The following is a 24,845-nucleotide window of genomic DNA, read 5'->3' on the forward strand; positions in this document are numbered from 1 at the left end:
GCAGGCTCTCTGGATAGCCAGCCAGCATAAGGCCTGTATCGGTTTCCTCTCTGTGTGTTACTGGCCCCCAACCACCCAGTCATTCTTTGCCTGGACCTGCTCTGCTCTGCAGTGACAGCTGGGGGACCTTTTGGTCCTGTGCCTCTGATTGAGCTGTGAAGCATGCTGGTCCAGCCCAGGAGGCTGCGAGCCCCTGCCTCCCATCCTGCCCTCCTCAGGCTGCAGACACCAGGCCTATCAGGGCAGACAAGCACGGAGTTCAGAGCACACAGACAAGAAACCCGAACTTAGGCATTGCACAAACCCTACTGACAAAAAGTCTGATGGCAGAGAGCTTAAGAGGCACAGAACTGGAGGATAGATGGCCCTGGAGTAATTAGTTTTGGCTGTCAGACCCTTGAAAATGCAGTGTGATAATCCGCATGTTGCCGAGAAATGGTCTCCTCATGTGTCTGGAGAGTGTCATTAGGTGGCATGTGCTGGTGCCACAGGGCTTGGTGCAGGGGACCTTCTGAGTAAGGGCGAGACCCAGGAACTGTGGACAAGTGCCTACAAATGCCAGAAATTTGCCATCCTGAGCATCCTGTGGAATCTAAAAGTGAACCGGGACAAATGCCAAACTTAACCGAAATTGAAGCTTGCTTGCTTACTTTGCTCCTTCTTTTGGCTCATTTTCATGTAAAGGTTTTCTGTCTCCTCTCTCTCCCCACACCACTTCTTGCCTGAATATGGTTCAGTTGCAATCAGGAGACACTGAAGAGATCAAGTTGACAGGCCAAGGCCTATCTTGTCCCCTCCCTGTTCCGTTGCTCTGGGACAATGCTGGACGCACAAGGACAGGTTTTTTTTTTTTTTTTTTTTTAAGATTTTATTTTTTCCCTTTTCTCCCCAAAGCCCCCCGGTACATAGTTGTATATTCTTCGTTGTGGGTGCTTCTAGTTGTGGCATGTGGGACGCTGCCTCAGTGTGGCCTGACGAGCAGTGCCATGTCCACGCCCAGGACTCGAACAACGAAACACTGGGCCGCCTGCAGCGGAGCGCGCGAACTTAACCACTCGGCCACAGGGCCAGCCCCACAAGGACAGGTTTTTTTTTAATCCCAGTCACTCTTCTTTCTCACCTCCTTACAGCCCTTGGATGTGCAGTGCTGTCACACACACGTGCCACTTCTCTGCTCATTTCGTTTATTCTTACACATTTTAACTGTAGGAAAGCCTGGCCCACTTCTTCTGCCTCCGGTAAGCTCCCTGGGGAGAGATTTCAGTGTGCGCCCTGCTCACTGGTCTCCTAGCCCCAGCGCCACCCCAGTCACTCTCTCCTTTCCACATCTTCTTTGGGTGCTTTTTTTTTTCTTTCTTTGATTTTCGATGAGTCCCATCCAGATATGAAATATTTTTAAGTTGTGAGGGATGCGGTGCTGGGAACAACCGGCTGGTTCTTGTCAACTCTGTGTTTCTTGTCTGTGGCCGACAGGTTTTGACTGGAACTTGGTGTTCAAGTGGGATTACATGACACCTGAGCAGAGGAGATCCCGGCAGGGGAACCCAGTCGCCCCCATAAAGTAAGTGGCAGGCCTCCTTTGGGGGGCCCCTCACAAGTAAGAACCCAGGCTTTGGCCTCGCATTCCCTGAATACCTGGTCAGGCTCGTCACCTTCTGCCCTTCCCCTCCCCCATTTCTCTTTCTTAGCTCCAGGCGGAGTATCTGCCACCACATCATAGAATAAAGTACTCTGAGATTTCTTTTGCTCAATGAAGTCTAACCTGTATATAAGGCAAACCTGCTGTTCTCTCTGTTCCTTCGTGTTTACAATGTAGAGCATTTTCCACAGCAGCGTAGGGTCTCCACATTGACCTCAGGGACCAGGGAAGAGCGGTGAGCCAGGCCAGCATGAGGCCCCTGCACTGCTGCCCTACCTGATTGGCTGCCCTGCCTCAGCAGGTCTCGCTCTCCTGTGTGCCTGCAGAGCAGGCAGCTCGTACCCATTTACACCTGGCTTTAGGATTCCCAGACCATATGTGGGATTCATGCTGTCAGGCTGCACCTCTGGCCGGGCACAAATGTGGGGTGCTTTTCAGGGTAGACACACAGTTAAGTGAGAGCATAGCTGCAGACTTTGACATGAAATACACTCACTAGCATTTATCCAGCATCTGCAGTGTGCCCTAGACTTTTCCAGCACCTGACATGGAATTCCCATGGTGTCTCTACTGGGAAGAAAGTAGGGGCTCAGTAAGCGTCCTGTTGTTGACCCTTCCCAGGCTGATGAAGAAACAATGAAGATGGAGTGCCCCCTGATAATGATAATGCTAAGGACAGCTGACGTTGTTGAGCATTTCCTAAGTGTGCTGAGTGCTTCACGCATGTTACTTTTTGTAATCCTCTAAGGAAACTGAGGCACTGAAAGGCTGAGTACTGCCTAGGTCCATTTGTCAGTGAGGGTTCCTGGCGGTCACTCTCTCACAGGGGAGACTCGGTCTAGCCCCTTGCACCATGGGAGCATCTGAGCAGGGAAGTGGGGGAGGCATTCAAAGACAGCAGTGGTAAAGCAGAGAAAGGGGCACCCAAAATTCTGAGGAAAGAATGATGCTGTGCGGTTATTTTTAAGGTCAGCTAGTTTACTTGACCTTGATATAAGAATGCTGGTGATCTAACCTTGACCTTCGACCTCTCCATCTCTTTCCTCCCACCCTCTCTTCCTCTTTAGAACCCCCATGATTGCTGGCGGATTGTTCGTGATGGATAAGTTCTATTTTGAAGAACTGGGGAAATATGACATGATGATGGATGTGTGGGGAGGAGAAAACCTGGGTATGTATGAGCCTGTGTCTTCAGATACCAAAAGTTTCCAATTCTGGTGAAATCATGGTTTTTTCCTGCCCACCAAAAGGGATAGAAATGAAAAATAGGAGCTTTGAAGAGACTGTTAGGCAAGAGTTTGTGGTATACAGGGTGCTAATTGGAAAAACTTTTTTAAGACATTACAGTTCATTGGACATAATTAGTCTCCATATCAGTATAAATAGCACCCCTTTCACTCTTAAAAGTGTCTTGGGTTGGGCATTAGAATATGTCACCCTAAGAGGGGCTGGCCCCATGGCCTAGTGGTTAAGTTTGGTCCACTCTGCTTTAGTGGCCCACGTTTGGCTCCTGGACACAGACCTATACCACTCGTCAGCAGCCATGCTGTGCCAGTGACTCATATACAAAATAGAGGAAGATTGGCACAGATGTTAGCTCAAGTGAGTTTTCCTCAGCACACACACACACAAATGTCACCCTAAGAATGCAGGATGCTAGATACAGAAAATGTCCTTGAAGGAAAATACAAACTCTTTAATTTCATTTGAATCCAAGGGTTTGGAAAACAAGCACACAAAGATGGGGGAACCATTTCAGGCTCAGGATTCATTTTTAGCCATGTAGAGTGCGAAATGAGCTCTGGTGATTGATTGAGTTATAATCATGGAAATTAGATGGATAGAGAGGCCTCAGCGTTTAATCCCTTCTTTACCACTTTGTGAATGTTTCTAATTTGGTTTGATTTTTTTTTTAAGTAACCTATGCAGATCATTTTTACCCAGGTTTAGTGGCAATGAAATTTTATAGATTTTGGTCTTTGTTGATCGCTGCATCATATTTACTGTATAAAGATAAAAAGACTCTTCTTCTTTTGTTTTCTTTGTTTGTTTAGGGTGTTTTTGTTTGTTTCACTTGAGGCCGTTAATTTCAGGTGCTTGGGGCTCTGACCCAATTCTTCTCTGCTATTGAATGCTGTTAAATTACATACCTGGGTGGACATACCCCAGGGAAGAAGGGGGCAAGGAAAAGGAGAAAGAAAAAGGATGTCACTGTCATTTTTTAGTAGTTTTTCTTGTAACAGAGACTTTGATGGTTTTGTTAGGTTAAAAGAAAAGACAAGACTAGCCTATTACTTTTCTCTTCGTTTTGTGTTAAAGTTAGTAATAACATCTTTCTGTTGAGGATTTCTCTGCTTTGATTTGGTGTTGAAAGTTTCTTTAGACTCAGTTGCTATACTGAGACAAAGGACCAGGAGTCGGACTCCTTTTGGTTTTCTTTTTAATGATATGTTGACAGGTAGGCAGAACTTGGATTGAAGTTGCTTGAGCACAGAAGGTTTCAGAATTGTTAAGCTTCTGAAGAGAATTCTGAGTCACCCTTGCTCCACAGACGTCCCCTGATGGATTGGGAGAAATCAAGCCAGCCAGGACCACCCAGTAGGACAGTACATCACTTACATGACCATTTCCCAAAAACACAGTATGGTTTTCAGAAGTGTGTACTATTTGCTGAAAGCTGAGATTAGACGAATGACATGGCAGCCAGCCTTTTGTGTCATACTGTAGAAAGAGTGTTGATTTAAATATCAAAGGTGACATGTCGCCCAGAGACCAGAGGGAGGGGAGAGAATTTTTTTTAGTTACCTAGTTTATTGTTGGTCTGGTTTTTATATTTATGTAGCTGTGCCATAAAGGGCTTGAGGAAGGGACTCAAATGGGAGGACAAGGAGGAAGGGCCGAGCCCACCCTGCCTGGGCATGGGCAGCATCTCCCCCTCCTTGACTTACTCTGATAAGGCCACTCTCAAGGATCCTCTTCTCTCCTCAGAGGTTAGGCAGGCAGAGGATTTCAGCAAGAAGAGTTCCTGATATGAGTCTTTCTCTCTTCCTGGCACTGCACCGACTTCTTTTTCTGGGTGCTGTGTGCACACCCCCAGCAGCTGTCTAGCCTAAGTGTCGTGTGCGGGTATGTGTTGGGAGAGGCGGGATGTAGGACACCTGAGAACGTTCAAACAACCTCCTTCAAGTGCAGCCCACCGAAACCAGTGGAGCTTCCAGTTTCCCTGACTAATAATGCAAGTCTAATTTAGGCAGTTAAAAAGGAGGACAGAACCTAGTCCTGAGCCCCTGTGATTAGATGTAGAGGTTAGGCTGCATGCGGTAATTATTTGTGCTTTTCTGCATGTCCCCAGAGCATTAGGACCAATGGCAGATGCTTCCAGTGCATCATCTCATTTCATGCCTTCTTGGAGGACTGAGGTCTCACCTCAGGTCTCAGAGCTGGTTGTTAGCAGAGCCAAGATGCAAACACAAACAAACTGCCTTTTAAAAAGCCACCAAGTCGTCTTGAATGATCATCCCCACGCTTCAGGGCTCATGCAAATCAGAGTTGAATATCACTGTAGTTGTACTTGACCTTAAAAATCTCCCAGTAGACCTCTGGCTGGATCCCTTACTGGTTTAACAGACACCCCTGTGGAAGCCAGGGGCCCTTCCAAGCCCCAATTTGTAATAGTCCATGACCTCATGGTCTTAAATTTTCCATTTAGGCAAATATGTATTTAAATTTTATTTCCTTAAATACAGAGAACTTCTTATTGAGAGTTTCATTGGACACTGTAAGAAGGGAAGTCAGAAACCTTTCACTGCACGGGCTTGGATGGTTGTGACCAGATGTTTTTTAATACTCCGAGGCATTGGTTATTCAAGTCCCCTCCAGCTGCGGTGTCGTTCTTCCCCAGTGAGGGAGGTGTCTCCAACTACTTTAGTTTGCCAGATTTGAGTAGAATCTCCTGCTGCTCTGCCCCTGAGTGGGCATTACGTGCCCTTAGCTGTGCTGTCTGGGCACCTGCTGCCCTACAAGGGCTTGTCTAGTGGGTTTACCCAGCAGCTCACTTCATGGTCTGTTGTAATCCCACCTTACTTCTGATCATTCTGCATTGGTGGCAGTGACTGCCAGTTCTGTAGATTCTGTCTTGCCTCCCAGTGTGTTCTTAGGGATGCAAAATGATGTAGAGGAAAGCCCTTTATAAAAATCTCATGAAGTCTTTCAGAAAAATAATGTTTAACCTTTCAGAATATTACACCTTGATTTTTCTGTTTAACCTCAGTTGCTTCCATTCAGTAGGACCTCCAACACAGGCTACAGTTACTCAGGATGGGTGGCAATTAGGACAGGTGCCTGTGTGTCCCGAAAGTCAGCCATGTGCAAGCTTCTCCCAAGTACAGATGCTCAGAGCAGGGTGTGTGTGTAAGCTGGCTAGTGAGGGATTCAGTGCAATCATTCCATGAATCGATATTTGTGATCATAGAGTGACTTACATGGTTACGCCAGGCATCATTTATATTCAGAATAGACTGAAGGATCACTCTTGTCCTGAGGTTTCCGTCCAGAATCTGAAAAATGTTTCCACATCCTCCTTATTACTTTCTTTTTAATTTGGAATAGAATTCTTTAATGAAGACATGGGAATTGGTGACACAGATATAGTTGGCTTCCATGATTCTGATCAGCGCTAAAGATCTAAGTAAATGCCCCAATGTGAGTAGTCTGTTTGGTGTGAATTATTCTTTTTGTCCACACAGCTTTATGTCCTCTGTTAAACAACTCTCTGTGCTGTGGAGACACCCACTTAGTGAACTGAAGTATGCTCTTTCATTCAGTCTTTTTTTTTCTCTCCAGCTTTATTGAGGTATAGTTGACATTTAAAATTGTATGTCTTTAAGGCGTACAACTTGATGATGTAATGTACATATCCACTGTGAAATATTCACTGCAGTCAAGTCAATTAACACATCCACCTGCACATACTTTCTTGATTGTGTCATGAAGCCTAGAGATCCAGAGTATCAGCTGTGTCTTGGATGGTGGTGGGTGGGTGTCTGCACCCTGTTTGGGGCAGCTCCTGTTCAAAGCAGCCCCAGACTCCATCAGTCACCCTGTCTCGTTCGTCACCTTAGAGATCTCGTTCCGCGTGTGGCAGTGTGGTGGGAGCCTGGAGATCATCCCCTGTAGCCGCGTGGGACATGTGTTCCGCAAGCAGCACCCGTATACTTTCCCCGGTGGCAGCGGTACTGTCTTCGCTCGGTAAGTGGCTGAACAGGGACAAGAACATTGTTGCCACCCAGATAGGAGTTGACTTTGGGCTGTATGGAAACAAGTGTCCTTCAGTGGGACACCACTCAGCAAAGACAAGGAACAGCTGTTGATACACACAGCCACTTGGCTGCCTCTCACAGGCATTATGTTGAGTGAAAGATGCTGGTCTCAGAGGTTATGTACTGTCAATCCCACGTAGGGGGCTGTCTCAGAAAGACACAACTACAATGATGGAAAACAGACCCGTGGTTGCCAGGGATCGGGATAAGGAGAGTGTGACTGCGAAGGGGCTGCACAAGGGGTGTTTGGGGGTGATATATCCTGATGTGGTGGTTGGTGCACGAATCTCTGCGTATGTGAAAGCTCAGAACAAAAAATGTTATCTGAAAATGTTAAAGAAGAGAAACTTAAACGTTTTTATTACAGATTACCATTCAAGGTACAATATATGAACAATATTAAAGTCTAATCATACTAAATTCAACCCTGAAAGACAGCACAATATAAAAATATGATTCATGATAGATAATAGCTATATTTTAGCAAACGTGAAGATGCCAGATGAAAAGCTTTCTGAAGGAAAATGGCAAATTACCAGTCCGTGGGACCACATTTTTTCCTAGGGAATTCTTTTAGATGCTAAAGATGAAATAGTGTACAAACCAGCCAGCGAGGCCTCAGGGAGATGAAAATAGCCCAACACATGCACAGCTAAATAAGGTTATTTCACACACTAATAAAGGCCGTGGAAAGATGAAATGTGGTAATGTGGTTGAGCATGACAGGGTCAGAGGAAGAGAAGTTTGCAGAGTGGCATGCACACAAAGGGACCCTCTGAGGAGGTGGCGCTTGTCTCAGACCTGAAAGGTGGGAAGGAGGTTCCTGTGGACTCCTGGGGAGCAGCGCTCCTGCTGGAGGAGCAGATCCTCGGCACTGAGATAAGGGTGAGTTTGGCACACATGTGGAACAGGACACCAAGTATGACAGGAGCCCAGAGGACAAGAAGATTGTAGACAGGGTGGAAGAGCTAGATAGGCCCAGTCATGCACCCTGTAGGTCGTGGGAAACTTTGGATGTGGTTTCAATGCCAGGGGGAGCAATTGGGGATTTTAAGCTTTAGAGAGGTCCTTCTAGCCAATGAGTGGAGGGGGACGAGGAGGTGACGCCAGGATAAAACGATAGTGTGAATGTCCCTCCCCTCCACTTCAGGATCTGGAGCGGGTTACTTTTGGGAGCTGTCACAGAGGCCCAGGCAAGAGATGAGTGGCCTGGACCAGAGGTGTGACCAGTACGATGCAGGCAGGTTCCGGCTACATTCTCGGGCAGGCAGTGTTTACTAATGGACTGGCTAGGACAGGAGAGGAAGAGCAAGAGATTGACGGTGACATGCAGGCTCTTGGTCACACGGTTTGCTGATGTGGTGCCCCTATTGAAATAGCAAAGCTTTAGAGTTGAGTGGGAGTGGATGGACGGGGAGGGATGACTAGGATGTCGTTTTTTCTTTTTGATTGGCACCTGAGCTAACAACTGTTGCCAATCTTCTGGGTTTTTGTTTTTGTGTTTTGCTTTTTCTCCCCAAATGCCCCCAGCACATAGTTGTATATTTAAGTTGTGGGTCCTTCCAGTTGTGGCACACGGGATGATGCTGCCCCAGCATAGCCCGACGAGCGGTGCCATGCCCACGCCCAGGATCTGAACTGGTGAAACCCCGGGCTGCCAAAGCAGAGCACGCAAACCCAACAGCCCGGCCACAGGGCCGGACCCCTAGGATATCTTTTAAATAGTGTTTTAAAACTTTATAAGTACAGATTACACAATACACGCGTGTTATATAGAAGCTGAATTTTTAGCATAGAGAATCTGAGTTCTGGGGAAATTTAATAGAAGCCAAATATCAAATAATGTTTCTAACCAAGTTACCTTCTCTCAAAGAGTATAGCCTTCCCGAATGTTGTCTAAATTTCACTTTTGCTCTCTTTTAGAAGCAAAAATATGGTCTTATCCGATGGGTTCTACAAAATCAAACAAACATTGATATGTACATTTTTTTCCTGGAGCAATATGAGATTCTTTCCAGAAGCCTCTTGTATAGACACATGAAATACCCTAAATCAAAGCCAGTGCCATCTACTGGCAAATGGTGGGATTTCAGAAGACAGTCTGTTAAATACACAAGACATTGCTTTATACAGTTTTTTATTTTTTTAATTTTTCTCCTTTTTTTAATTAAGATTATGATATTTACAACCTTGTGAAATTTCAGTTGTGCATTATTGTTAATCATGTTGTGGGTACACCATTTCACCCTTTGTGCCCTCCCCCCGCCCCCGTTTCCCCTAGTAACCACCACTCAGTTCTCTTTGTCTATATGCTAACTTCCACCTATGAGTGGAGTCATACAGAGTTCATCTTTCTCTATCTGGCTTATTTCACTTAACATAATACCCTCTAGGTCCATCCATGTTGTTGTGAATGGGACAATTTTGTCCTTTTTTATGGCTGAGTAGTATTCCATTGTATGTATATACCATATCTTCTTTATCCAGTCGTCAGTTGCTGGGCACTTAGGTTGCTTCCACGTCTTGGCTATTGTAAATAATGCTGCAATGAACATAGGGGTGCATGGGACTTTTGGAATTGCTGATTTCAGGTTCTTAGGATAGATACCCAGTAATGGGATGGCTGGGTCATAAGGTATTTCTATTTTTAACTTTTTGAGAAATCTCCATACTGTTTTCCATAGTGGCTGCACCAGTTTGCATTTCCACCAACAGTATACACTGTTTTTTAAAGCACTCTTTTAGAAAGGAAACTTTTTCATTGTATTTTACAGCCACGGAGTCTGTGTACAGGAGATCTGGAGTAGAGACTGACCCAGGGTTTCAGTGCTGGGGCAGCACGATCTGTTAGACCTCAGTGAGGCCCTCCACTGCCTTCTGTCCCAGTTGACTCATATAAAAAGATAAATGGGTGGAATTATATTGTTTCTGAGGTCCCTTTTCAGTTCCAGGTTGTCTTTAATTTACTCTAATATGTGGCATTAAATGTGTAAGTATTTCACCAACTAAAAATTGAGACTTAACAACAATAGCTGTATTTAGAGTGTGTTGTGTGCCAGGCTGTTCTAAAAACTTTGCAAATAATGACTTCTGTAATTCTCATAAAACCTTATGAATTAGGTACTATTATTAATGCTCACATGAGGGATAAGGGAAACTGAGACACAGAGTGGTTCTGTTCCTTTGTCCAAGTTTACACAGTTAGAAAATGATAGAGCTGGTTTTCGACTTGGACGCTGTGGCTCCAGAGTCCATGTCAGTGTCACACATTGATCTTTTTATCTTTATCCCTAAGTGTAGTTAGTGCCTGAGGTTGCTAGAAGTCAGGAATGAGATGCAGATTCTGAAATAGGTCGTAGAATGGCATGTAGAAGATGATCGTATTTATGTAGTTAGTTTGTCAGTGAATGAGTGAGGAAGTAAATGACCAGTGAAGGGATGGAGCAAGTAGCCGGAGTGGAGTCCTACCTGGTTTTGCCACCGCATGTGTACCACGTGGGCACCTGTTACTTTAGAAAGACTGCAGTGATGATGCACCTACAAATTCTTATATCTTTGGTTGTGGCAGCCGCATCCCTTAAGATCTGCTGAGAGTGAACAGTGGGATGGTTTCTTCCCTTTAATTGCACAGCTACGTTTCCAGTTAGCTTCTTACAAGCCTCTTGAACCACTGTTTGGAGGGTGCTATGTGTGCTTGAGTACTCCTGTGGATTAGAGTTTACCTGAAGGCCAGGGCAAGTCCAGGCGGAAGAGCAGTGTGGTGGGGGTAGACCCCATAGTTGGGTATTTGGGTTTAGGCTTAGCAGGTAATGGTGAGACTTCAGTTATTCATGCTGAGTGATAATCAAATAAACTAAATACAGGAAACTAGTGGTTTAAACTTATTTTCCTATCAAACTTTTTTCTGTTATCGCCACCAAGCAGAATAACTGGCCAGTTTGAATTACATGTCTTCTCTCTCATGCCTGCTTCCTGGTCTAACTATTTTATCTTCACTGGGGCAGGGAGGCAGGTGGCGGAGGGGGGGGGTTGTGGGGAGGGAATTGGCAAAGACGAGGAGCACCTGGATTTGCGAGTGGACCTTGGACCTCTCTGGGGGCCGCTGTGTCTCTAGCATCTAGAATGTTCCTAATAAATATTTGAATGAAGGAGTTGAAACTTAGCACTCAGTAGCACATGAAGGTTATTCTTTGAGGCTACTTACATACATATCATTTTTCTTTTTTTTTTCTTTTTTTTAGGTTTTCTTTTTCTTTTTCTCCCCAAAGTCCCCTGGCACATAGTTGTGTATTTTTTTTAGTTGTGGGTCCTTCTAGTTGTGGCATGTGGGATGCCACCTCAGCGTGGCCTGACAAGCGGCACCATGTCCGCGCCCAGGGTTGGAACCAGCGAAACCCTGGGCCGCCGAAGCGAAGCATGCGAACTTAACCACTCGGCCACGGGGCCAGCCCCTCATTTTTCTGTTAACTAGACAGGAAAAAAGTTGCTTTGCATTTAGAAATTAAGAAATGACTTAATCCCTTAACAATTTAGGTGATTTAGAATCACTGTGTGATTGGAATTCATACAACCTTTAAACCATTAGGGCTGAAAGGGACCTAGGAGACCTTGGGGGTGTCTCCTTTCATTTACTGATGGAGAGCCCCAGTCCCAGAGGACTGACGTCATATAGCCACTGAGGAGATTGCCTGGGCTTAGGTTAAGGCACAGGTCACCTGGCAAGACCCTGAAATCCCTGTTAGAATATTTAATGGCTCTTCTGAGAAATGATACTTATGATCCAGTATCCCCAGCACTTTAAATCTTTAAAAACTCATTGTCATATCTATGTTTTGTTTTTTTTTTACAGAGAGAAAGTAAAAAATCATCAACCTTATTACCAAAGATAGCCCTCTCCTGTTTTGGTGAATTCATCTCTCACTCTCTCCCCCTGGCGCTCCCTCCCGTTCTCTTCCCCCCCTTCTCCCTCCACCCACATATCTACTATGTGCTGTTCTTTAATCTAATTTTCACCCAACAAGTCAAGGACATCATTCCATGGACACTGGTATATTTAATGGCCACAGAGTAGTCTGTTTGATCACTTCCCTGTTGGTGGTCATATAGTTGCTAATTTTTGCCCTTATAAACAGTGCTGAAGGGTCCGGCCCCATGGCCGAGTGGTTAAGTTCACGTGCTCCGCTTTGGCGGCCTGGGGTTTCGCTGGTTCCAACCCTGGGCGCGGACATGGTGCCGCTTGTCAGGCCACGTTGAGGCAATGTCCCACATGCTACCACTAGAAGGACCCACAACTAAAATATACAACTATGTAGTGGGGGGATTTGGGGAGGAAAAACAGGGAAAAAAAAAAACAATGCTGAAGTGAGCATATTTTCACATATATGTTTTCATTCCAGTTGATTATTTCCTTGAGGTAGAAAATTTCTAGAAGTGAAACTGCTGGATCAGAGGATGGGTACATTCATATTGTCTTGTCTGTCTCTTAAATGACATTCTAAACAACAGTCCATCCCCAGATTATTTTAATAACTGTAACTCAGATAATTTGAAAGGCTCACCATTTAGAAGAGACATTTTTGGTGGAGAAAAGGAATTGTTTTAAAAGGTGAGCATTGCATCCCTAGTATATTTGTTATGGGAGGACAGACCGCCGCCTCTGTAATGGGCTCTTCAGGAGGGTTGGCTCTGAGTCCGAGCTGTGAGCCCCTGTGAGCTGAGTCTGGGATTGGAACTGAAGCGGCTGCACCCTCGCTGCTGCACAGGTGGTTTAAGAAGAGCGTCGCAGGATAAGGGGCTGAGGCCTCTGCGCGTGGCAGCCTTCAGTGTATGTTGCACATTCAGAAGTAACTGTTCTGGGGCTTATTGATCATAAATTAGGTTCTCACCCTGATTTTGAGATTTAAGCACATGGTTTTCTTGCCTTCCAGAAAAGCCTGTTCTGTCTGTGCTGCCCCTCCAGCGGTGTGGTAGGAGCCCCAGGTGTGGGGCATAAAGCTGTTGTCCCCCTCATATCACTATTCCTTATCCAGATAGGACACTCTCAGCTCAGGTCTGCAGAAAAGAAAGTCATTTTAATAGTAACTCTTATCTAGTCTTAACTTTTTTCCCACAGCTATTTGCCCTTGTTGCAGCCACAATGAAGCAGGCCATACAGGACAAGGATTCCTTGGCTGTGCTCCCTGTACCAGCATCTGTGGATGCAGAACACAAGTTATCGCAGAGTAATTCTCTTTTGTCCTTCTTGATTGTACAGCCCCAGTCCCTTCTTTAAAACACCTGCCTGTGCTGTAATTCTAACTCAGACTTGCTCTCTGATAACCTGTGTTCTGTGAAAGATGAGAAAGCGAGCTGTTTGTTCAGCAAGCACCGAATGAGTGCCAGCTGCTCACAAACACAGCCCTGGTTGCTGAGTGGGGACAGCCTGCTTTCTGCATCACTGCCAAAGCTGCCAGCCCACCGAGAAGGACCTTCCTAGTAGCTCTCCAGGCAGACAAGTGCAAACGGAGTGATGCTGACAGAAAGCAAGCCAATAGCAGCTCAAGGAGACCTATTTTGTTTCTAGGAACACCCGCCGGGCAGCGGAGGTCTGGATGGATGAATACAAAAATTTCTACTATGCAGCAGTGCCTTCTGCCAGAAATGTTCCTTACGGGAAGTGAGTGTCATTTGTGCCCTTTCATGGAGCTTGGTTTGGGATCCTTGGGGGTTGCACCCCAAGAACCATTCTGTGGCCAGAGTTAAGAACAGCCACCCCAGTGTCAAAGTGGGGGGCGTCTGCTCAAGGCCGTGTGACGACCCGCAGTGGGAGGTGAGGCAGAGTCACAGGGACAGGAGTGTGGACGGTCCAAGCTCCACCACCTGCCCAACCCTGTTCTCATTGGCACATTTCCAAGATTGATGTAGAGAGCCCATCCATTCTTAAAACTTGTAAAGGAATCTTGTTTCTCTCTTCTCCAGCATCCAGAGCCGATTGGAGCTTAGGAAGAAACTTAGCTGCAAGCCTTTCAAATGGTACCTTGAAAATGTTTATCCAGAATTAAGGTAAGCCCAGGGACCTGAGGATTTCACTTTTTAAGAGCTTAGGAACGACCAGTGTCAGCGGGGTGGCGAGGCCTCCAGAAGTGGAGTGAAGGTTGTGAGAGCTACATGTCCTCGCCCACAGCTGACCCCCAGCATCCCTGAGAATGTGCTCTCTGAACTGGGGCTTCCTGCCCTCTTTCCTGCTGAGTTACTGTCCCATTCTTCATAGACCTGGAAATAATCCCAAAGTGTCACCTCGCTTAGCTTCTTAGACCCCAGTGGTAAGATGATAGGGGCTAAGTGACCCAGAGGACTGTTGTCTAACCAGTTCTGTGTGGATCAGGCCGAAAGAGCAGTTCCCAGCCTTCCCGGGTGTGTGTTCTGTGCTATCAGCCCTTGGTCCCTCCCTGCCCAGCAGCTCCCTGTTCTGGCTCCTGTGGCCTCCCCTCCTTGCGCCTCTTATCCTAGTTAGTGTGTGTTGGGAGCAGAGGACCAGTACTGAGAAGGCAGAGACTGAAGACTGATTCAGCTCATCACTTCCCTCTTTGCTTCTGCTCGTGAGGTGCGGCTGCCCCTCCTTTGGGCACCAACAGTGCCTCGGGCAGCTGCCCACGGTGCCTCTCTGCTCCGGGCTGGTTTGTACCTTGTGTGAAATGGGAATAATAGTGCTGGCACCCTCTTTCCCTCCAGGAGGATTGATGATGGCAGAAATACTCTTCCAAGCCTTCTCTCTACACTGGGCCTTTCATCTTAAATTAATGCAGCTCTGTGTCCTCAGGGAGCCCTGATGCCCTCATCAGAGGACCTGTAGGTCTGCAGGCCTTCAGGGTCCATCTGAGCTTCATCTTCTTAAAGGGATTGCCAAACGGGTTCTGCCTTAATATGGCACCTTCCTTATTCTGAGTATTTCTAGAGCATTTTACAGCGAGTCACATATCTGTAACTCAGAATGCGGGAATCCCCACTGTTATCTTTTGCGCTCATGGCTCCTTCAGAGCCCTTGTTAGGGAGACTTGTTTGAGTTAGGTAATCCGGCCTCGCCTCATCACTGCTGTTCACTTATGTTGCTCTTTGGAACTATTTCCTCTGCTTTTAAAGTAATAAGAGACACCATGCCCCCCTACTCCCCAGGAGGAGGAGGGAAGAGCAGAATGTTCTCCCTTAGTCCCCTCTGTGAGGATGGCGTTCTCTGGAGATTGAGAACAGTGGTGGTCACCAGTAGGAAGCCCCTGGTCACCGTCTCCACCTGGCTGATCAGGGGCCTCACAGCACTTCATAGCCCCATAATGGTGCCCTTTGCTTCATCTTGGCTTGGTGGGTAGTTGCACCCTGGGGTCACCCATGATTTTGGGTGACATTGGCCCTGTGCCCCTTCAGACCACATCTGAAGCATTCAGGCCACACCAGTGGGTAAATCTGCTTCCCCGTCCACGAGGGCCAGGGAGACACCAACTGTTTATGTCAGTAATCATTGCTGCCATTTACTGAGTGCTTCCTGTGGGCCAGGCTCTGGGCTGAATGCTTAAAATGAAATGTTTTATGTGATACTTGCAGCAGACCTGTTTAGGAGGTACCATGTGGAAGAGGGCACTGAGGTTTAGAGAGAGAGTGTGTCTGAAAGATCCCACAGCTGGCACGTGGCAAAGGCAGGGTCAAATTTGGCTCTGGTCCTAAAGCATGTTGCCCTACCTGTGCTCTCTTCCTTTGTTTGTATCAGGCTCCCCAACTCATCCACCAAGGTTCTCCCGTCTATAAGGTAAAGCTCAAATACTAAGTCTACTGGAAAGTTCCGGGCAACAGGATCTGACCACATTAATTGCTTTCCTAAATGACTTTCAACAGACTGACATTGAAGATAATAGGAGCTTTTCCTTTCCAAAGCAGTTTCCCTGATAGGGAATAGAAAGAATACTTGTCCAACTTAAAATCTTCAATTCTGGTTAGAAATCCAGAAACTCGGAGAAATGCTATCTCAGTGCCACAGCCCTGCCTGTGGAGGCCCTCTTCTCATTGTCCCTGCTGCCTCAGATGAAGTCACTGAGCCAAGGGCAGGGCCAAGGGAGCTCTTGGTGCCACGCAGTTAGACAGACGATTCTCATGTTGTTTTCCAGGGTTCCCGACCATCAGGATATAGCTTTTGGGGCCTTGCAGCAGGGAACCAACTGCCTGGACACTCTGGGACACTTTGCTGACGGTGTTGTTGGAGTTTATGAGTGCCACAATGCTGGGGGGAACCAGGTATGTGCATGGGGTGAACTTGAGCACCTGGAGGCCCAGAGTCCTGCTGCCGCCTTCCTCTGTGATCCGAGATGTCTGTGAGGAAGGCCTGGCTCCTGCTGGTCACCCTCCTACCAGCCTCAGGATCAAATGGGACGACCCAGATCTTGACTGATGTGTGGAGCCTGTTATCAGCCTCAGGCATCGACGTCCTTTGTCAAGGCACGGTTGCAGGGCTGCAGGCCTTAGTCTTTTGTCCTTATCATCTTCCTGCCCCCTCTGTCCTCCCTGTGGTGTGGGCTCATCCCCGAAGTACTTGTCCTGTGTCTGCGCCTGGTCCCTGAATGTGCTTGTGAACACCTACCTGTGTGCCCTTCTTCACAGGTGTTTAATCCCAGTCACTGCAGCTACTGCTAAGTCATTGTTGTTCCCTGCGTATTAGATAATAATAGCTTAGATATATAAACTATTAATAATTACTTGCTTGAGTTTGACACACGCACAACCTTTTCCTAGAGGCATAAAAACCCACCACTTTCTGTCATCACTGAAAGGAGAGAGGTAAGTGAAGCCCTGATAGGCCTAACTGTGGCCTGTGGGTTCCAGAAGGCGGTTTTCCCACGAGATAATAATAGGTATTGGTAAAATGTGGGCCTCATACACAAAAACATCGGGCAGTGCTGTACTCTTATCTCCTTGAAAATGTGCCTGAGTCTCAGAGGGCCTGCAGTTAAAGGAAAAGGCAGTTTAACTCGGTATATCCTGGATGTATTAATCCCAGAACCTTATTTGAATAGGACTCTTTTTAAAAGAGGCTGCCTGCTTTTGTGTGAAGTTGGCTGTCCCAAATCCTCAAGGAGTGTCGAGGCTGATGGCAGTCCCCAGGTACTCTGCCTCTGTTCTCCACTCAGTGCTGTCGTTTTTGTACTTGATTGGAATGGCCTGGACATCCTAAATTAGACAAGTGAGGTACAAGGGAGGGAAGGCAGTCCCCTTCCAGCTTCAGGCCGCTGTCCAGGGCTGGCCTGGCACGTGCACGCCGCAGCCAGGCTCCCAGGGTCTCTCCTCTGTCCTTAGAGGACATCCTTTATCTCTCGAGGATGCTTTGGGTGAGCACACATCCAGCCTCTGGGTGCAGCTTGATTTATGAATTTTTAGTATTTAAACCTACGGTATGTGGGCCCCCATTTGTACTCTTGTCCCAGGCCCTCCAGATAGTAGATGCAGGCTTGGGAGGAGGAACCCGTCAGAGGGATGAGGGAGAGAGTGTCTAGGAGGGAAGAGCAGAGGGATTGGAGAGGCAGGCAGTGTTTGTGGGCTCCAGAAAGGAGGAAGGGAAGGTGCTACTCCTGCCAGCAATGTTTCTGTGTCCTTGTCAACCCTTTGGTCTGAGGCACTGAGATTAAATGTGGTTTTAACTGCTGGGAAACCAGGCGGTCTGCGTGACATACTTGGGCTCTCATGTCACAGGCAGCGATGCAAGGCTGAGGGGTGTTGTTATCATTCTTGTTCTGGTACAGGGTTGACAGCAAAAAGCCATACAGAGACTGTTCCTTCTAGACTAAGCATGAAGATGTTTTTCTGCACAGTTTGGGGCTTCACTGTGAGGTGGGAAAGCAGTAAGTACAGGGAAAGATCATTTTTATCTGTTTTCGTCCATAACCTTACTGAAAATACTAAAATTTCATCCTCGGAAGAGTGAAGCCTTGTGAAGAAGAACACTTCAGAATTAGATGGATCTAATTCTCCAGAAGCTCAGTTTAATCTACATCAGAAATGCAATGCTTCGGGGTTTGGTAACACAGCGTTAATTCATAAATTTGGAGAATCTTATGGGGGTAGGTGCCGCTTCCCTGTGGTGTGTCTATCACAAAACAGGTGCTAACCTGAGTTACTCACCATCTCTACTCTCAGGTGTTTTATTACTCCAGGTTGGTCTCACCTCCCCCTTTTAATTACTGGGGGTTGCCTCTGTCACATTTGCAATGTTCTGATGATTCAGGGAAGGTTAGAGGGGTCAGCCCTTTATATTTCAGCAGATCTCCTGGGAAGGAGAGGTCTTCCTCTATAGAACATTTAAAATAAGCAGGTGTGCTGACTCTTCCGAAAGGACCCGCCCCATGCCATCATTGCGGCTCAGGCAGCCAGCTTCAGGCTGCCCTGGGCTCTGTTCTTGGCTCAGCATGGCCTCAGGGAACGGACTGCACCTTTTACCTCACAGCTAGTAATAAAAGCCCGTGGCAGCTGGGCAGCAGGCTACCACTGCCTGTGTGGTCACCCCCACCTTCCCCTCAGGAGGAGGGCAAGTGGCTGTGGCTCTTGCTCCCCAGATCCTGCCCAGAACTTGGTCTCTGAGCCCCTGAGCACTGCTCTCTGCAAGCCCATAGGTAGGCTGACATGGTACATCCTGGCCTGCCCAGCACATTGCCAGTTACTCCTGTGGCCCCCATGTAATTTTTAACAGCCTCCCCTTTAGTCTCAAGGGGACCTTGGTTTGGACAATAAATTATAGTCAACATATTCATAGGCACTGGAGCTCATTGGTGGGGAGCTTCTCTCAGGATGCCCTTTTGGGGAGGAAGTAGATTGGGACAGTGTAGGAGGCCACCCAGAGGGGGCTGCTCCCAGCTGTGTACAGAGGTAACAGTGCTGTGTCGTGGCCCAGCCTAGACCATGCCCAGACAGCCTCAGCTCCGTGTCTGCACACTCCAGTGTGCAGCTCAGGGCTGTCGTGAAGAGCAGACAGGATTGTACGTGCAGAGCGCTTCACCCCCTCTCTTGTTCTCCTCCTTTTCGTTTTCGCTATCGTGAGACCATTACTCTTCTCACACAGGGGCTTCTCCTTCCTTTTCAGCAAACTTGCTGAGTGCCTGCTGTGCTGGGCCCTCAGCATCACAGACGAGAGACACAGCCCTGCTTGTCCAGGGGCTCGAGGTCCTCCTCCACTGGCTACACGCTGCGGTAGACTCAAGGGCTTTTAAAAAATGCTGTGGCTGGGTCAAGTGCCCAGAAAGCCAGATTTAATTTGTTTGCGGTCAGAGAGCATCAGGGTTTTTGAAAGCTCCCAAAGTGGGTGATTCTAAATGAGCAGCTGAGTGGCGAGGGTTTTCTAGCAGGAGAGGACACAGCAGGTAAAAGTGAGGGTGTACAAGGACGTGGTATACTTTCATCTGCATACCTGGGGACACCTTTCTCCGTGGACCAGCTTGAGGCCCAGAGATCACCTTTCTAGATCAGCACTGTCCAATAGTGCTTTCTGTAATGGTGAGAATGTTCTAGATCAGAACCATCCAGTACAGTAGCCACCAGCCACATGTGGCTACGAGCACCCAAAATGTGGCTAGTGTGACTGAGGATGTGAAGTTTCATTTTATTTAACTTTAATTAATTTAAATAGCCATGTGTGGCTCGTGACCGCCGTACTAGGGAGTGCGGTCGTGGAGGAGACAGAATGCCAGGGTTCAGGCTGCTGCAGCAGATGCTCCGCCTCGTAAACCTGCCGTGAGTAAGTCTGTCCAAACTGATGGAAAGGGCCACTTTTTTGAATAGTGTGCCACATGGATGAGAAATGAGAGGGTAAGTAACATATCCTAACTGAAAATAGGGCCCTGTGCTCTGGAAGAGTGAGGTTTGTTATCTGGTTTCTGGCTGAGCCTCAGCAGACACACCGGAAATGGGGAAATCAGTGGCTGTGCTTTTTAAGAGTAGCAGCTCAAAAAAGCATTTCTTAAATAATTATGAACTTTATTTTACAAATTCAGATCATTGAAATGCAACAGAAGAACAAAGTGGCAACTAGCTCTTGTTTGCATAACTGAATTGGTTTTTCTGGAATTCACTGTAAAGTCTGCTTTAAAATAATTAAACACACAATAGCAAGAAGGTTCTAGAAACATTCAGACATGAGCTTTAACTGGGCATCAGCCAACTTCCAACATCTTTCAACAGTTGCTTCCAAGAACAATCTAAACCCCCTCTTCATACAGAGGTGTTACTCCCCTCTACTCTTGCCCGTGCATGGGGTGTCTTTGTGTCATTAATCAAAGGCGGAGTGGGTTTGCTCCCTCCTGCAGCTTCCTTGTCCTGAGTGCCATCCTGACTTCCGGGTGACATTGAGGGTCTGTTCGTGCTTTGGAAGTACCCACTAGAACAGCACCATCATGTAAGGTTGGACTCGACACTCAGGGGCCAGTGTGGGGCTGTTCCTAGAGAACACTCTGCAGAGCTCAGTGCCAAGAGCCACTGATGGGGACAGGTGGGGTCAGGGCTCCATGCTCCTAAATTTGGGCTTTGCTGAGGCCAAGCAGGTTCCAATACTCTCGGACTTTTCAGTGCCTTTAATAGACTATTTGTGAATTTGCAAGAGAGAAACACGGCCCAAATTTAGTGTTTCCCACATTTATTTGACCTGGAACTAACTTTTTGTAGAATTTTTCATGGCATACACTTTGAGAAACACTAATTAAAGGTGAGAAAATTGAAGGCAAGAGAAGTGAGGGGGCCAGCCCAGGTCTGACTCTGCCATAGGAGAGAACACAGCTGCAAACAGGCTGCAGGGGCTTTACCAGTCCCCTGTGCCCTGGCCTTCCAGAGCTGCACTCGCCAGTGGCCAGGTAGGGCTGGGCGTGTAACCTTTAGGTTTTACACCCGAGTAACAGACTGTTCCAAGGTGATTTAAGTACTGAACAGTGAGGCTTCTTCAGATTGTTTATTCCTTCCCTTACTCAGTCTGCCCCAATCTCTGTCCCCTGAAAACAAAAAAAAGAAAAACAATTTCTCCACAGCACTTAATAGTGCCTCAGGTTACATAATACATAATACATCTGTTGGTATGTCATCCGTTCTCCCCTGGAGAGCAAGCTCCTTGAGGGCAGGGCCTTCCCCGTCTGCTTGCTGCCTGTGCCCAGCCCTGTGAGAGCACCTGAGTCATTGCAGGGCGCACTGGGCAGTCACTGGGTGGATGGACGGACAGATGGATGGGTGGACAGATGAGTTGCAGCAGCTTTCCTGTGCATGTTGCAGAAAGGGGCATGGGGCAGAGGTGGGTAGGGTGCCCCTGTGGGATTCTGAGTTGCAAGAAACCTTGCTGCTTCTGGGTCCTGAGGGCTCACTTGGGCACTTATCCCTTTGAAAGGGTCAAGTCCTTGAGTGAAGGTCAGAGCTTCATCTCCTACCCAGAGCAGGTGCCCAGCCTCCCCTTCTGCCTGTGGTCACCTCATCTACCTTCTCCCTTCTCCCTTCTCTGGCTTCCTGCCCTTTCCAATCGTCATGTTTACTATTCAGAATAAATGGTTGTGCTCTCAGCCCTGTCTCAGCCCTTAGGCGGGGGGAGGCGTGTGTGTGTGTACTTTTTAAGATCATGGGCAAGTTATTTCAACACTGTCTGGTTCTGTTTTCTCATCTGCTAAATGGGAATAATATAGCCTCATGGGGCTGCTGTATAAAGGGCTTAAAATAGTGCTTGCATAGATCAGGCCCCAGTCAGTGTTAGCTGTGTGCTGTGTGTGTATGAATAAGTAGACCCATTCCTAGGGATCTCACAGAACTTCATGAGCATCAATAGGTCAACTTAATGTTCAATACAGAGGCTACACACTATATATTTTGCTTAAATATGCCATCTGTAATTAGTAATTTTCTCACATTACAATTCACATTCATAAATGCTGTTTCCAAACCACACCTGCACGGGGGCAGTCATTCCAAAATAATGTGGGTGGAAAACTGACCCTGAACTGTCCACCTGGTGGGTAACAAGCTTGAGCTGTAGTGTTTACAGCTCACAGTTAATGACAGAAAAGTGGGCGTGGCATTCGAATTTACATTTGGGGCTAAAATAGTTAATACTGTTGATCTTAGTTACTGCGAATCTCAAAGCACTTTTGCACATCAGTCAGTCAGCGCAGTGCTCAGTTGTGAGGCTCTCCCGACACTGCCAGTTGTGGATTTGGGCTTAGGCAAGCAGCCACAGCTGTGTATCTGGCATGCCTCTGACCTGCGGTGTGTGTTCCAGGAATGGGCCTTGACGAAGGAGAAGTCGGTGAAGCACATGGACTTGTGCCTGACTGTGGTGGACCGGGCGCCTGGCTCACTCATAAAGCTGCAGGGCTGCCGGGAAAACGACAGCAGACAGGTACGGTTCTCAAGCCCCTGAGGCCTGTGCATCGCCGTCCTCGGCATTGATTGCGGTGTGTCCTTCCACATTTATTTGCAGTGCTGTCTGAGTGATGTTCAGCTGCCTGTTGGACTAAGGCTCTTGGTCTCCTCATTGTCCCCAACATATTGTAGAGTTCCAAGCATGTAGTGGGCATTCAGGGAATTCCCTGTTGGGACAGATGTGAGACAACGATGTTTGTGAGAGGTGTGGTGCATGAGTGCTGCTAAGGCTGGTCTGTCCCACCAGCGCTCGGCTCTGGGCAGCTTTCCTTCTCTCGCCTGTCTCCTGTGGGCTGCTTCTGCCGTGGGCTCATCTGTCCTGGGTTAGTTACATCTTTCCATAACCTCTTGATCGATCTGCTCATGTCTAGGCCTTACTCTCGAACTAGACTGAAAAGGCCATATTTTGTGCTTGTATGTTCAGCTCCCACAAATATTTGTGGGGACCTTTTCTGGATTGGGCAGCATCGTAGGGGCTCCCAACACCTACAGGTCATTGCCTCCTCACCATGGCATGTGAGCAGTGCTGGTGGTCCCTTCTTCAGAAGCCTCTTTGTCGCCGCCATAACGCACAGATTCTTGGACGTGGGCCCTGAGAGTGTCTGGTGATGCCAGTGAGCTCCAAGAGACGGGAGGCTGGTGGCTGGTGCGTGTGTCTTAGTGCTGGGCATTATGGCCAGAACCCCATCACTTTCTGCCCCATCAGACCTCCTGTGTGTGGAGGCACAGCCCTCAGGCCCAGGAGCAGGGAGGGACAGCAATCAAGCAGTGTCCTGCGGCCCACAGCTCCTCTGTAGAACCGAAAGCACAGGGCGGGCCCAGCAGGTGGCCAGTCACACCACACTGAGAATGTGGCCCAGGTTCACATGTTCCCCTGGGGTCCACTCGGAAAGATGCCAGCCTGAAGGAGTGAAATTTCTGATTTAAAGCTTTGTTTAAAAAAGCAAAAGTTTATGACTTTATGCATGAGAAGTTAGTGAAACACTGACCTACAAATAAGGACTAGAAAAGAAAATGAGGTCTCCAATACCATCAGTGAAGGGAGGTGTTCTCATCACTCATCTCAGTGTGAGGACAGACCTCAGTCCTGAGAAGAGGACCTGCAGAGAAGCCTTTTTTCCTCAAGTCACAGGTCTGATGTTGCTTATTTCTGATTATATTCTCATTCTCTTCCCCAAACTGGATATTTTAAAGAAAAATTACATGTTTTTGTTGATTCATTAAATATTTTTCCTTTTTAAATTTACAAAAACTCTAACTGATTATCAAATGGATGAGACCTTATACACACACACAGAAACTCTCTCTCTCTCGTGTATATATTACTTTTTCCAAATAGCTCTGAGTATATTTAATATATTTTTACATTTGAAGCTGGTTCTCTCTGACATACTCTCTGGTGGCAGCTCCAAGGCATACCCTTTCTTGAGCCGTGTGGTAATGGCTAGTGTCAGACAGAAATGCAACCACAAAAGGATCTTCCCATGTGCCAGCACATGGAGCACTGACTTATCTTCTTACAGTCCCTCCTTAGGAGATAGGTGGGTATAGGGAAACTGAGGCACAGAGCCCACTGGAGCCAGGAGCCTAAGTGGGCTTCCAGTCCAACAATAATTTCACAAGGGGAAGCTGAAGCCCAGAGAGTCATTGCCTCCTCTACAGTGTCACTTGGGAGGACCAAGGCCAAGACCAGGTCCCTTGCTTAGATCCCAGTTGTCAGGGAAATGCTGTAAAGGGCCGTCTTTCATCTGGCCATCCCCAGCCCCATGCTGGGTGCCCTCCTCCTTCTCTCTGTGGAACCCAGCCTGGTGTGGCAGTGGGTGCCTCCTCTGCAGGTCTCTGCTCACTGCCAGCTGACTCCAGATGCTCTTCTGTGTTGATGGTGCAATTTCATGACTGTAATACCCCAGTGAGGAAGAGTGACTGTTAAACAAGGGAGGCCACCATCCCTTGGACCCAGACCACCTGGAATTCTGCAAGTCAGGCATCGGATGAGCCCAGTATCCGGTGGTCCCTGCTCAGCTCAAGAGGCATTCCCCCCGGGGTGTAGTGGGGTGGGGATGTCTGTGGAGGCGTAAAGGAGTGACAAAGTGATGGCTTTAGCTGGTCTCCACACCTTTCTAAGAAACAACTAGGCATTTAATCTCTGGAGGAGTTAACTTTAGGAAGAGCTTGCTTTATTTTAAAAGTTGATAGGTGCTCCTGCGACCTCAGTTCTTAGGAACCATAATGACATCCCAGAAAGGCTCATGTCATGAGATGGAAAAAGGCCTGCAAACAGTGAGCTTTTCTGGATGCGTGGCAGATATAAGTGAAGAGCTATCAGACTGCTAACCCCGAGACTTAGCCCGTGAGAGACATATGGGGACTCTTTCAGGAGCGCCTTGATGTCTCAGAAACATGTCTGCCCCACCACAGTCCTCTCAGACAAATGGGCCAAGCTGCCTTCCAGAGACAGAGCCAGGGTTTGGTTATTTTTTTTTAAGGCCCTCCAT

General features: G+C 47.5%; 1 protein-coding gene across 2 annotated transcripts in view; it reads left to right on the top strand.

Annotated features, from left to right (window-relative positions):
- The window catches only part of GALNT2 (polypeptide N-acetylgalactosaminyltransferase 2), a 199,660-nt gene that overhangs the window by 170,167 nt on the left and 4,648 nt on the right, over positions 1-24,845 (top strand). For both annotated transcript variants that reach the window (XM_046653229.1, XM_046653230.1), the window contains exons 9-15: positions 1,474-1,561; positions 2,707-2,810; positions 6,760-6,886; positions 13,520-13,612; positions 13,915-13,998; positions 16,089-16,215; positions 22,208-22,327. In XM_046653229.1, the coding sequence (XP_046509185.1) occupies positions 1,474-1,561; positions 2,707-2,810; positions 6,760-6,886; positions 13,520-13,612; positions 13,915-13,998; positions 16,089-16,215; positions 22,208-22,327 (743 nt within the window). The remainder of the gene's footprint in view (positions 1-1,473; positions 1,562-2,706; positions 2,811-6,759; positions 6,887-13,519; positions 13,613-13,914; positions 13,999-16,088; positions 16,216-22,207; positions 22,328-24,845) is intronic.

This window comes from Equus quagga, chromosome 2 (assembly GCF_021613505.1).
Source record: "Equus quagga isolate Etosha38 chromosome 2, UCLA_HA_Equagga_1.0, whole genome shotgun sequence".
NCBI classification, from domain to species: Eukaryota; Metazoa; Chordata; class Mammalia; order Perissodactyla; family Equidae; genus Equus; species Equus quagga.